The 14,566-nt window shown below is 44.4% G+C and overlaps 1 protein-coding gene across 1 annotated transcript in view; it reads right to left on the bottom strand.

Annotated features, from left to right (window-relative positions):
* HIP1 (huntingtin interacting protein 1) overlaps positions 1 to 14,566 on the bottom strand; it is a 2,554,439-nt gene that overhangs the window by 1,165,765 nt on the left and 1,374,108 nt on the right. The window contains exon 9 of the mRNA XM_044054110.1: positions 2,214 to 2,271. Within this exon, the coding sequence (XP_043910045.1) occupies positions 2,214 to 2,271 (58 nt within the window). The remainder of the gene's footprint in view (positions 1 to 2,213; positions 2,272 to 14,566) is intronic.

Here is a 14,566-nt window from a genome sequence, read left to right as displayed (position 1 = left end):
TCTGACACAGTTTCAAGCCTTTGTGATGTCAAACAATGATAAAACAAAGGTTATAACAGTAAACTATGTACCCGCACATGAACTGGTTCAGCAATACCCATGTGGACATGATAAAATTAAGTACTTAAGTGTATGAATTACAAAAGATTTTACTACAGCTAAGAATATGTGGGAAGAGACTTAACAAAAATAATAAAAAAGTGAGAATCTGAAAGCTCTTGATTATGGATATGAACATTGAAAATGTTTCTTGTTCCTTTCGTTTTATACACAGGTCAGGCATATTTTTTCAACCAGAGGCAAAGCTGTGGATGATAATTAATAAAGAGATGAAGGAATGTATTTGGGAGGGGAGAAGGGCAAGAGTTAAGTTGGTTAAGCTGATGATTCCCATAGAACAAGGTAGTTCAGGATTACCTGATTTGAGTGGATATTTTAGAGCTATACAACTAAGGCTCATATACATGGCACAAGCAGAAGCTTCTAAGTCGGTGGAAAGGTTCATGATGATGATGAAATAGGAGGTGGAAGCTTGAGAAATAAGGAGAAAGTATGATCTTGGATGCAGGTCCTTAATGAGAACAACCACCATACAGAATATTACATTCTTAAAGTAGCAGAAAGTACTCAAAGCCAGCACGAGAAAATTCAGAAAGCAGATTTACCCATAGGGATTACTGCAAGTAGGGTACAGAGAGTAGGCAAGACAGGGCAGAATTTACTGGAGAAAATCAGCAGAACAGCCAAGGTTTTGGGAGCAAATAACTAGAAAAGGAAAGGTAATTTGAGGCTATGCAGAAGTTTGGACTACAGGATGGGACTGCCTTCTTTACCAGGGAATGATTTAGTACAGGCAAAGAGAAATGGACAGGAGATAACAGTCAAGTCTAGAACAGAAACTGCGTGTAAGGCATACAAAACACTGCACAATTAACTATAAAAATCGATCAAATGAGGTTAGAAAAAATGGGAACAGATGATGGAAAGGCAATGTACAAAAGGAGCAATGCAAGTATGCCTGTACAGCTCCCAAGTATGCAACAAAGTTGAAAAGGTATAGAATTTTTGCTTGAGAGTGTTAGTCTGGGTAATTTTTTTTTTATCCAGGCAGACTTCAGAATTTTTTCATAGGTAGACAGCAAATGCTTGAGTAGCTTATGGCTAATGCAGCAGTGATCAATATAATGAACACATTATTATTGCTTATTTTCTTTTTTGTTACTGCAATATGCAGCTATGCTTTTTTTTTTAAAAAGTCAGGTTTAATAAAAACGTTAAAAAAACAGTTATCATTAGTTAAATCAACTTAAAGATGGGGGAGGGGCCTAGTATTACTGCTTGCATATATGGGTCTGGGAACTGCCACTAAAATTATTACTCTTATGATTATTTTTGAAGCTGTGTTACCTGGAAAGCAGTGCACATTTTATGAAGCACTGTGCTACTCATATATTAGTCTCCTCTGGACTCATTCACTCATCAGAGTTCACGTGTGGTATCGTGTAGTGTCAGCAACTGTTCATAAACTGGACTGTGCAATAACATACAACAGTTTGGCAAAGGTTTCCCTAAAATGATCACCTTGAAAATTTCAGGCCCAAATTCACAGTTAAAAAGTTATAGCCCTACACAGCTATCAATTAGTCAAAAAAGTCAGAAGAGCTATTTTACATTAAAACACACTACAAAACATATATAATTGCCATATGCAAACTACTAAATGTAAAACTCAAAACTGCAAAAAAAAAAAAATACAGACTCCCTTTTATAAGTGCAATAAAGCAACATGGGGTGCACAAGGCAGATATACAGCTGCATTTTTAGAGATGGTAAAGCATTTGTCATTTGGGTCTGTGCTTCACAGCATCCCTGTGCAATGGTTATGTAACCAAGCATCCTCCCTCATGGCTTATTACATACATAAAGGTAATGTCAGTGACATCAGTGTGGTTGTATGCAGGAGAAACCATCTCTAAAAAGGAGGTGATGTCATCTGTGGACAACAGCAGAGGGAGAGAGAAAGAGAGAGAGACAAAACATGGAAAAAAGACGAAGCACAAGAAAGTTAAAGATTCACACAAAAGAAACATGTCTTGAGTCACCAACTCCACCAACAGAACTCAGTGTTCATCCTCATTAAAGGGCATGTGCTAAGATTCTCTCCAAACTAAAAGTAATCTTCATCTGTTCTGTCCATCAGTTTATTTACTTACTTTTTGAATTGTTCCAGGAACCTGTCCCTGTGACCCTGCAATGTATCAGCTGGGAGGCCTGTTGAAATAAAATTAGGAGTTAAGTTTGTTCCAAGTGACTATCACAATCAAAAGCACTTAACAGTACACTGCAAACATAATATGGATCAAATCTGTTTGGCACTGAAAACATTTAAAAAGGAGCCACCCTGTGATATCTCTGAAAAATGCATTTTATTATTCTAATACTAGCTGTCAAAAGTGCATAATTTATTTATTTATTTATTTTTGCTAACCCCAAGTGATCCAACTGAGCTCATAAAAGCATCTTTTAGTGGAAGTCCAGGAAGAAAAGTTCCAAATTATTAAACAATGCACAATTTAACACAATCACAATAACCAAGTGTGCTGGAAGCTTTTGAAGGCTGGGGGAGGGGGATGGAAGGCAAAAGGGGCACACTGTGATATAAAATGCCATTTTTAGCTGTCTGCTGCAAATAACATTATCATATATGTGACACAAGACATATATAGTGTATAAAATATGCATTACTTTTGGAATTACTGCACAGAAATTTCATGGAAACATACAAATGAAGCTAATGTTGCACATCTATGGTATATGATCCAGGAGCTATACATTCCAAAGTTATTGAGAAAAGTGCAGTAGTGCTGTAATACACTTCCCCTAACACACAGAAAAAAACTACAGCAGAGTGGTGGTAGGTTGTTAAACATTTCACTCATACTGTTTAACACAAGTCAGATTTTAGAAAAAAGTCTAAATGAAGTGTTTACCAACTTCCTATGTCTCTTTTGTGGTGACCACTCACTGATGTTAGTGCACTAGTGTGTGACTAGAGCTTAACAGTAGTAACAGGTACTTAATAAAAGCTTAAGAAACTTTCCAATGTCAGAAAGCTGCTTAATAAGCATGCCTTTTTTTCCAAACTCAGAGCATATTTATAGTGATCCACACACTATACGTTATTTTTCTTTCAAAAATAAGACAAACTCATCACAGAACATCTAGATCCTAGCAGTTTCCACAACTCAGTTTGTAGAAGTGGAATTTTACACAGGCTTATTGAAGGATTCTGCCCTGGACCCACCCTGCTCAGAAGTGTGCACATAAGATATTCTATAGCTTGCATGTGTGTAGATGGTGGGAGCTGGGAATAGTAAGATTATTATTTCTTAAATTCTCCTCACAGTCAAACCTCGAAGGTGTGCACAGAAGTCACTAACTTTGGGACTCTGGAAAGTGTGGTCATTATTTCTCTAATTTTCCTTATTTTTAAACCTCAGAGATCATGCACAGAAGGTCATTGTGCTTTTTGTGGGTCTCTGACAGTGTAACCATTATTTCTTTAACTTTTCATTCCTCACAGGTATGGACACTAAAAGAAGTTATGTACTTACCATAACGTTCCATGCGAGTTGTTCATCTTGCCTTTATTCTTACACATGGGTACGGAGTTGAGACATCGGCTCCGAGTTGGCCGCTTTACTAGCTACAGATCTTAGCGTAGCTCGATGCCAGGCCTCTATCCCATGATGCTCTCTGTCCTACCTCAGATCTAGTTTGCTGAACCCAGCATGAGCAAGTATAACTCACCAAATACTCCAGCGGGAGTAAGAAAACCCAGAACAAGACTACCAGACCCCAAGTCTACCCGTTCTTTGAGACCCTGGAGGGGGAAGGTGGGCGGGAATGTAAGAATAAAGGTGAGATGAACAACTCACATAGAACATTATGGTAAGTACATAACTTCTTTATGTGAAGTTGTTCAATCTCGCTGTTTATTCTTACACATGGGTAGCATCCTAAGCACCCTAATCCTGGGTGAGGGTGGTTCACGGGACATTCCTGAGGACAGTGGAACCAAAGGAAGCCCTGTCCCTAGAGGCCCTGTCCACTTTGCAACAAGTGATAAAGGTATGAGGCTTAGACCAAGTGGCAGCTGCACATATGGTATCCAAAGGTAAACGAGCCGTACAAGCCGAAGACATGGTGACAGCTCTAACTGAATGGACCTTCACACTATGATCTAATGTTTGGTTCGCTGAAGAGTAGATAAGGTTGATGCAGTCAGTTAACCACTTGGAAAGGGTAACTTTAGAAACTGGTAACCCTTTCTTGGCGTCAGCATAAGATACAAAAAGTTGGTCAGATCTTCTAAATACCTTTGTCCTCTCTAAATAGAATCTCAATTGTCTGTGGACATCAAGTTTATGCAACATGTATTCCAACTGATTAGAATGATTGCTGAAAAAGGTTGGAAGTTCAATAGTTTGGTTCAGATTGGTCTCAGAACACACTTTAGGCAAAAAAGGATTAGTCCTCAGTGATACCCTGTCTGGATGGAATACTAAATACGGTGGTTTGACAGAAAGGGCTTGAAGCTCAGATACCCTGCGTGCTGAAGTGATGGCCACCAAAAAAATAGTCTTCCAGGAAAGAAACTTCGACTGACAGGATGAAGCGGGTTCAAAGGGGGGGGGGGGGATAACATGTGATAGCACAAAATTTAGATTCCAGGGAGTAAAGGGCTGTCTAACAGGCAGCCTAAGATGAATGGTGCCCTTAAGGAAGGCCCGACATAATCTGTGAGACATTAAGTTAGAACCTTCAGCTCCGAGATGAAAATTCGAGATGGCAGCCAATTGGACTCTAATAGTGGCAGCTGCAGCACCTTCGTGAAAAAGCTTAAGAGAGGAATTCCAGGATACTAGCAATCAGGGCAACATAAGGATCAATGTTATTCTGAGAGGCCCAAAAAGCAAATTGCTTCCATTTACTAGCATACAACTTTCTGGTGGAAGCCTTGTGCAAAGATACCAAAATGTGCTGTACCTCCGAAGAAAAAATCGCGTGACCTGGCTGGGAAGGGAATCAGAGCAGCCAAGCTGTCAGTCTGAGGGAACGAAGGGAGGGATGGAGGGGCCCCTGATGGATGTGTCAGTAGATCTGGAGCTGGGTCCAGAATCCAAGGTTCCTCCAGTTGATAGAGTCGAAGGAAGGGGAACCAAATCTGACGAGGCCAAAAAGGGGCTATTAAGATTGCAGTCCTTCCCAGGGTTTTGGCTTTCTGCAAGAATTTCGGAATCAGAGGTATAGGTGGAAAAGCATAGAGGAGTCCCGGGGGCCAATCGTGTACGAGCGAGTCCTTTGGGCTGTCCCCTGGTGGGGGATTCAGGGCAAAGTAGCTTCTGCATTTGGCATTCATAGGGGATGCAAACAGGTCGCAGAAAGGCTGGCCCCATCTGCGGAAAATCTTCTCCGCAACTTTGTTTTTGAGAGACCACTCATATGGTAGCATAATGGCTCTGCTCAATTTGTCCACTATCACGTTGGATTTACCCAGAATATGCGTTGCTGTCAGAAAGCGCATGGTGGACACAGCCCACTGGCAAATTCTCAAGGCCTCTCGACACAGGGAATAAGACTTGGGTCCCCCTTGCTTGTTGATGTACCAGACTACCGACATGTCTGTCTGTATCACAATCATCCCTAGAGGCAGAGAGTTGTGGAAGTGGTGCAACACAAAAAGCACCACACTCAGCTCCAGAACACTGATGTGCAACTGTGACTCTGTCTCCGACCAGGTGCCTTGGGCTGTTCTTCCCTGAAAAAGCCCCCCCCCCCACTCTATCAGAGAAGTGTCCGTGGTCACCGTGGCTGATGACGGGGGGAGAACAAATGGTCGACCCACAGTAAGTTTTTGGCTGGTCAACCACCAGTGAAGATCCTTCTTGCAAGAGTCCATAGTCATGATTAAGAATGATATGGGAAGTTGTTGGTACGACCACTGGGTGAATAGTAACCACTGAAGAATCCTCATGTGCATTCGTCCCAGAGGAACTGCTATGAGCGCAGCTGCCATGGTGCCTAGGAGTTTCAGTACTTGATGGGCCGGTACCTTTCTTCTCTGCAGAATATCAGAGACCTGCTTTCTGAGAGTGGCTATTCTGTCCAGGGGCAAACTTATTGTGGCAGTAGTAGTGTCTAGTTCTGCTCCGATAAAGGAGATATGCTGCGATGGTGACAATGCAGACTTTTCAAAATTGATAGTGATACCTCAGAGCAGAGCTTGAGTGTGTGATCTCTGGACAGAATAAGTTGATGCCTGGAGGTGGCAGTAAGGAGCCAGTCATCCAGCTAGGGAAACACTTGGAATCCCAGATGCCGCAAGTGAGCCGTAACCACTGCCATGCATTTGGTAAACACTCTGGGGGCTGTTGTGAGTCCAAAGGGCAGTGCTCGGAATTGGTAGTGACTGGCTCCCAGCTGGAAATGCAGATGATTTCTGGATGGCCTGGCCATTTTGATGTGGTATCACGCATCCTTGAGATCTATATAGCACATCAAATCACCAACTCCAAGGAATGGGAGAATAGACTGAAGCGTGACCATCTGGAACTTCTCCTTCTTTACAAATGTGTTGAGTCTGCTGAGATCCAAGACAGGCCTCCAGTCCCGTCTTCTTTGGAACTAAAAAGAATCTGAAGTAAGTTCCAGATCCTATCTGGTCTGCTGGGACTGGCTGGATGACTTTTCCTGCAGCCTCTGAATTTCTATGGCTGCTTGATCCCGGAGATGGGTAGAACGTCTGGGATTTTTTGTCAACAGGCGGATTTTCTAGAAGTGGGATGATATATCCTCTGGTAATGATGCTTTGTACCCAAGAATCTGTTGTAATTCCTAGCCAGGCATCTGGATACAAAGTCAAGCAACCCCCGACTGCCTCCAGAGCAGAACAGTTGGGCCTCCTCTCAGGAGCGCTGATAGGGCTTACCAAGGAACTGATCCCTGTCACCCTGGTTCTGCGGACCCCCTCTGCTGCCAGGGCGGTGTTTTCCATTATAGCCCCCTCCTCTACCCCTGGAGGGGGATTAACTATGTGTGTTCTGGAAACCTCCTTGGGACTTTTTTCCACCTTTATGCCTTTTGGGGTATGGTCTGGTAGGGGTGGAAAAACGGACTCCAACAGCAGATAGAGTCTTTCCCTCCTGCTCACACCTAGTGAGAGTCTCCTTGACTTTGGGCCCAAACAGAGAAAAGCCATCAAATGGGGTGATGACAAAGGAAGACTTGAAGGCTTCCGCAAAGGAACATAAGCGCAACCAGGACGGTCTCCGAAGAGCTATCTCTGAACCTGCTGCCCGACTCGAACCATCGGCTGCATAGGAAAGGAGCCGCATAGACGAGTTCACAATAGAATTAAGGGTATTAAGTTGGGCTGTCAGTTTGTCAGAGACAGCTCCATCTGTATTACTCTGCAGAGTATCTCCAAGCTCCTTCAGGAGATCTCTTTGAAGACAGGTGAAATGAATCAAATAGTTAAGCGATCACATGGCAAATGTCGCAGAACTAAAGATGCGTTTCCCGTATCTGTCCATTGTCCTAGAATCTCTATTAGGAGGATGGACAGTGGAAGAGGTTTTGACATCTCTTTCTTGGTGGCCGCCACGACCACTATGGCATCAACAGGGACTCCCTTAGTGAGGAACATCCTGTCTTGGGGGGAGATAATAAATTTGCTCGGCCTCCGAGGGACTGGTTCCATAGAACCAGGAGGTTCCCATGCCCTTCGAGCGACCAATTCCATCAACTCGTCGAAGGGCGGAGTAACCCAGGACGTGAAAGGTTGAGACCCAAAGGCCTTCAGGAGCACCGACTCATCCTTAGTACGGCTAACAGACTGCCAGTCACCCTTCTGTTTTAGGACTTCCAGGATATCCGCAAAGGAGATATCCTCTGAGGGGGACCGTGGGGACCCTTCCAATTCCTCTAAGTCAGTGTCTGATGTCAAAGATTCCTGAGGGGAATCTAAGTGCCTCCTCTTGCATGATGTCTTCCTTGGAACCTCATCAGTGGGGGCTCCTGGTGAAGTCTCAGTAGAGCAGGGATTACCCAATGGGGTTACCTGAGGCTCCAGGTCTCGACGCTTCACAGGGACCTGCAATGTAGAGGCAGAACGCGGCACTTTAGGGGAGGAAGTGGAAGGACCTGATGATGTGTGCGTCTTAGACGACATAACCCTCCTCATGGCATCGAAGGCACTGCTCCTTCAACCCGATGAAGCCACTGGTTCCGAAGAAGACGGCAACTTCCCCGGCGCCGAGACAGCAGGCTCCGAACCACAGGATGGAGCCAAGCTCATCCGCACCGAAGCTCCGAGAGGAAGGGTCGGAACCAAAGCATCGGTTCAACTCTTCCCTTTGGAACCAATGAGAGAGTGTTGGCTCAGAGACTCTTCCAATGGAACTGAAGGCAATGGAACAGGCCTCAGCTCCGAAGGCTCCACAACCATTAGATCCTCCTCCTCCAGCTCCGAAGGCCCTGCTCGGCTCAGAGGAAGAGTAGTCGCATCCAGTGGGCTGGTCTCAGGCTTTGAATCCTGTTGGGTTGAAGCTGACAGCAATTTAGCCAGTGCCAGGTTCTCCAGAAGCCTCTGCACCACCCGGTCCACATCCACATCAGAAAGGATCCTTGAAGAACGGGTCGAAGGAACCGAAGACGCCACCGATGGAAGGATTGGAGACTTCAGAGTTTTGGAGACCGGCTCCAAGACTGGGGACGGCTCCAAAACAACTGTTCGTTGCACGGCTCCGAAGTCTGTGGAACCAGCGATCGTACATTCACAGAAGGGCTTGGAGCTGATGACCTGGGCTCCGAGAACACCTTTGATGACTTCGACCCCTTCGAGGACTTGGAGGTCTGGTCAGCCTTATCCAGGGTCTCTTGAGAATCTAGCTTCAACAAGCCTCTATCTACCAGCTTCCTTCTCCTTTCTAATAAAACCCTACTGCTGAAGGAGTGGCAGACAGAGCAATCTTCCTGGAGGTGAAAAGGCCCCAAACAATAAACACAGTTTACATGTGCATCCATAATGGACATCTTCTGCCCACCTTTTGTAACCTTCTTGAAGCCAGATTTTTGGTTCTCTCTCTGATCAGCCATGTTAGCAAACACAGAAATACACTAGCACACTAGAAATTGTCAGAGCCCTAACAAACTTCAAATTACTACACAAAATACAGTAACTCAACCTAAAACACGGTTACTGCACTAACAACACAGCACACAGTAAAAACAACAGTCCTAAGTTGTCAGATCCCTGCACAGCTAAGGATATAATTGTATGTCTAACAGCAAACACGCTATCTACTTGCACACTATATCTATAGATTTATAAAGGATAGGGTATTGTATGTTAATAAAGCGATATAACCAAAAAAAAAAAAAAAAAAAAAAAAAGGCCAAAGGCCTAAGAGCAACCGCTCCATAACCAACAAAGGAATCTAAATATAATGGATTCTAAAGGCTAATCCGCCTAATAGTACTAAGAACTAGAGAGCACAACACTCTAGATCAATTATCTCACAAAAATATAGAATACGTTTGTCAAAAAACTAAGTAATAAAATTCTACTGGCCCGAGTTCTGCGACAACCTTGCGATCAGTTGCAGCGGCAAACTAGATCTGGGGTAGGACAGACAGCATCATAGGATTGGGGCCTGGCCTCGAGCTACTAAGAATAAACGGCGAGATTGAACAACTTCACATCACCACTTTAGGTTGTCTAGGGGCAGTGTACTGTCTAGGAGTAAAAGGGTGAAACATAACTATGATCACTTTTATTCTCTTTTCTCACAATCACATATCAAATGTATATACAGTATCTAACTTTGGGAGGCAGGGGTAAGAAAACATATTATGAATATACATCTGTTATCTACAAGTTAAAATATGTTACTATGTTCTGGTTGTCAGATGGATGCACACATGGTGATAGCTGTCTTCTAGGGGTGGGAAGAAAAGACAAGCTGTATGATGTGTGACAGCAGTAACTTGAAATATATAATTCAAGCCATTCATTCATTCACTTTCATCAAAATCTAACACAGGGATGCACAGAAGGTGACTATCCTTTGTACTTTTAATAGGGTGGCATAAACTACTTAGGTTCATAGGTAGGTACTAGGCTATCTGCCCGAGGTCATTTATAAGCCTAGATAGAGTGTGTCAGCTTTCATCGCCCCATTGATTAATTAACTGAGCCTCTGTCAAGAAGAGCCAATGAAGTGATCCCAGGGGTGTATTTTCTGTTACCCATCCATTCGTCAAGGTTTCTCTTGAAGAGTGTTAGTGAGGGGCTCTGCCTAATGTAGTTAGGAATTTTGTTACAAAGCACGGGGAGTCTCTGTGACAGGAATCTATCCCCACAGCATGTTCTATTTATTGTTGTGGCGAGGTTTAGCTCACTAGAGCGAGTGGCTCGCAGTGGCTTGGATTTCTTTAGATGGAGCATGTCCATCAATTCTGAGTTGGACATGGCTCTGTCAGGCAGAGATCACCTCTGAGTAAGCGATATGCTACTGAGTACAGCTGGTGTTTTTCCAGTCGGGCTGCATAGGACATATGTTTGAGGCCAGTAATCCTCTTGGTGAGGTACTTTTGTGATCTTTCCAGCTGTTGTAAGTGTCTTTTGAGGTACATCCTAAACGGGGCATTGTACTCTATATGACGGGTCTGATGAGTGATGAGTAGAGGGAAACTATAATCTCTTTAGTTCTAGATGCGAACCCTTTAGTAATTAGATGGGCTACATAGAAGGATTTCCTAACTACTTTGGCAATATGATTGTCAAAGGAGAGATTACTATCTACCTGGGTCCCCAGATCTTTTATTACCTCTTCTGTATTAAGGGGGCTGCCACCTATGAGATAATTCATGGGTGTTTTGTTTTTCCCAAACGGGATGACTATGCATTTTTTGGCATTTAGCTTGAGACCATGACTTTGACACCAGGTGTCCGTCTCACTAAGGCCCTTTTGTAGGATGTCCGTGTCAGCCGGAGAGTCAATTATGGCTCCCACTTTGCAGTCAACGGCAAACTTGGTTAGCCACAGTCCTCCTGTGTTTGTCTGTACTTCTGAGAAGTATATGCCGAACAGTAGGGGTCCCAGGACCGAGCCTTGTGGGACACCACTTGTGACTGGTTTAGAGTTGGACCTGGAGCCCGCTATTCTTACAGCGTGAGTTCTGTTTGTAAGCCAGTTGGCAACCCATCTCGTGATGTAGGGGTTTATGTTCTGGCTGGTGAGTATTTCTATAATTCCCGAGTAGGGAATGGTGTCAAAAGCCTTGGCGAGGTCAAGGTAGGCTGTGTGAACTACCTTCCCCTCATCTATGGCCTTGGTGACTGTCTCGAAGAAGTCAACCAGGTTTAGTAGGCATGATCTGCCCTTAACAAAGCTGAACTGGGTTGGGTCAAGTGTTTGGGGGTTCCCAATGTCTTTGTTAATGAGTTCCATGATGATGCACTCCATAGCCTTGCAGACCAGGCTAGTCAGGCTTATGGGGCAATAGTTTCCAGGGTCAGTTGTGGCCCCTCCATTGTGGAGCAGAATAACCGTTGCTGTGCGCCATTCTATGGGCACATAGCCTGTGGAGAGGCTGAGGCTGAACAGTGTGTTTAGATGGGGGGTTAGTTTGTTCTGTAGTTCGTGCAAGACGCAGCCTGGGACACCATCTGGCCCCAATGACGCTGTGCTTTTGGTTATTGAACGGGCTGTTTTCGCCTGTGCGTCTGTGATTTCTGGGACACTACACTTTTCGGTATTGTTGTGGGCCCTTTTGGGGGTGAGAGGGGGGTGAAGTTTGCACTGAATCTATCTGCCAGGATGTTGGCAATATCAATGGGTTCAGTATATTTTGTGCTATTTTGCACTAGCTCAGAGCATATCTGCAAGTTGCCACTTAGATATTTGACATAGCTAAAGAAGGCTTTGTGGTTATCTTTCGAATCCTTGGCTATTTGTCTTTCAAAGTTAGCCTTGGAGGATTTTATGAGGGACCTTAGTTTCTTACTGATACTGATCAGGGATGTCTTTCCTTCTTGGGATTTGCTTTTTTTTCTGGATTAGTTTCCTCCTTCTATTGTATAGTCTGTTTATGGCAGGGGTCCACCAGACTGGTTTCCTTCTCTTAGGGGAGTGAGTCTTGGTTTTGCTAGGGATGGCAAGATCCATGCATCCTTGTAGGTGCTCATAGAGTGCATTTGTAAAGGTTCCTGCATCTTGGACACTGTTATCCTTTAGCATGGGGGCTGTGAAACTTACTATCTCTGTCTTAAGTAAGGTGAAGTTTGCTATAGAAAAGTTTTTCACTGTGGTTTCCTTGGTTGGAGGTGGTGGTGTGGTGTGGACATCCAGAGTGATTGGTTTATGGTCTGATCTAACCAGTGATGGGTTGACCTCCGGTGTTGAACACCTGTCGCCCATGTTGGTGATGACCAGGTCCAATATGTTTTCACCTCTGGTAGGGGAGTTTACCAGCTGATCCAGGGCATTTGAGTTGATAAATTCCAGGAAGCGCTGGACCTGGGAGTTTGTACTCGTGTAGTTTTCCCAGTTAATGGTAGGGTAATTGAAATCGTCCAATATCAGGGTGTTCGATAGGACCCTCATGTTTTCCAGTGTCTCCAAAAAGGCGGAGTGGTGGTCCTGGGTCATGGAGGGTGATCTGTAGCAGGCCACAATTTGCATTGCAGATTTGCCTGATGTTAGTTGCACATGGATGATCTTGGAGGTATCATGCTGTGCCACTAACCTGGAGGTGTAGGTATCCTTGAGGAATATGGATACACCCCCTCCTTTTGTGTTTCGGTCCATGTTCTGTGGCTGAAATGTGTGGTATGAGATGTAACACAGTAGTGCTGGGGTGCTCTGTGGAGCCTTGAACCAGGTTTCATTACTGCACAGATGTCGACGTTCTCCATACTGAGGAGTGCTTCGAGCGCGTGCATTCTGAGATTTAAACTCCTGGCGTTGAGTAGCATAACCCTCATTTTTTTTGTGCTGTTTACGGAGGTGGGTTTGACTTTTAAGCCTTGCCTAAAAAAAGGCACTATGGGGGCAGCAAGAGCCTTGGCCAGTATTCTAAAGCCTAGGGGTGACAGGTGCAAGCAGTCTCTTGCGAAGCAACAAGGATTGTCGAGCATGTCGTCCCAGGCTGATAGACACTGGATCCCCTTTCAATGACACCAGAAGCTTAGCCAATTGTTGAAATTGATAATTTTTTTCTTTATACTGCGGTAACATTCTTGGTGAGGGCAGGATGCTACTCAGGGTCAGAGTCATACCCGCCTGGCCTACATGATCAGAGAGCTCTTCCATGTCTCTTTTCATGTAGTCCAGGGAGGTACGTCTCAGGTCATTCACACCAACATGAAGAATGACAGAGTCATATTTGTACCTGTTCTGGAGTGACCTGAGTGCTTGTGTTATGTGGCAGATTCTGGCTCCCGACAGGCAGCTAACAGTAACCTTCTCCTTGTCCAGCCTAGTGAGTGGGACGTCAGTGTGCCTGACTATAGAGTTGCCTGTTGCTAGTGTGTTAGGTACGTTATTTTGCCTTAAGGGCTGTAATTGTGCGGCACACTGATTTTGTGTTTTATGTGTTGTCTGGTTTGTGACGGGAGGTGCAGGTTTTTTGGGTGTCTGCTTTGGAGGTCTGTGATGCTTTTGCAGGTTTTTATTTAGAGCCTCTGAGTATGGTTTTGTGTATTTATGTGTATTTTTTGCCAGTGCTGGTTTAGTATGTCTATGTGAGGCTGGAGTTGTGGTGCAAGTGTTAACCTTCTCCTCATGACTGCCTGTTCCAGTCTTGGGTGGAGAGAGCTTAGCCTCCAATTTAGCTATATAATTGCATCTCTAGCATATGTTAATGTTTTGTGGTAGGAGGAGAGGGTTGTCTGTGTACATGAGGCAGCTGTAACATTGCTTCAGGATACCCAGGTTCACCAGCTGGACTGGACAGTATACCTGAAATTGCCCTTTGGTCATGCCTGAATAGTAGGGTGAGCTGCTTAGTCGCTTGGTTGGTGAGGGGTGAATAATGAGCCTTGCCCTGCTGGCCAATCAAGTGTCGGGGTATATTAGTGCTTGCTATTAGGTCTGAGCAAGTGCTGGACTGTAGGATGCTTTTTAAGTGCTTAGGTTGAGAGTTAGACTACTTTCAAGGGAAAAATTGAAGAGGAGACTTGGTGGAGCCAGGATAAATTTAGCCCTAGCTAACCGGCGCTGCCCGAACATGCAAAACCATGCAAACGTGGTTTTTACAGCAGGGAAATGAAAGAGATAGAAATTAGCCCAAAATGGCCTATAAACTACTAACTTCTGGGCTGGAACCACTCTTCCAGGGACAGATGGCTGCTCAAAGCTCCCTCTCTCACAGGTGAACAGAAAAACCTCCCTCTATCCAAGTAAGGTATGGGCAACGCAGAAAATTGTAACACAGCCCTGAATTCAGCACTAGCCTGAAAACTGGACTATACTAGCTTAGAAAGGTGGGAAATAAGGAA

Source organism: Protopterus annectens, chromosome 13.part0 (assembly GCF_019279795.1).
Source record: "Protopterus annectens isolate FY-2018-M chromosome 13.part0, PAN1.0, whole genome shotgun sequence".
In the NCBI taxonomy this organism is placed as follows: domain Eukaryota; kingdom Metazoa; phylum Chordata; order Ceratodontiformes; family Protopteridae; genus Protopterus; species Protopterus annectens.
Note: the sequence above shows the minus strand (reverse complement) of the source record. Positions and strands in the feature narration are given on the sequence as shown.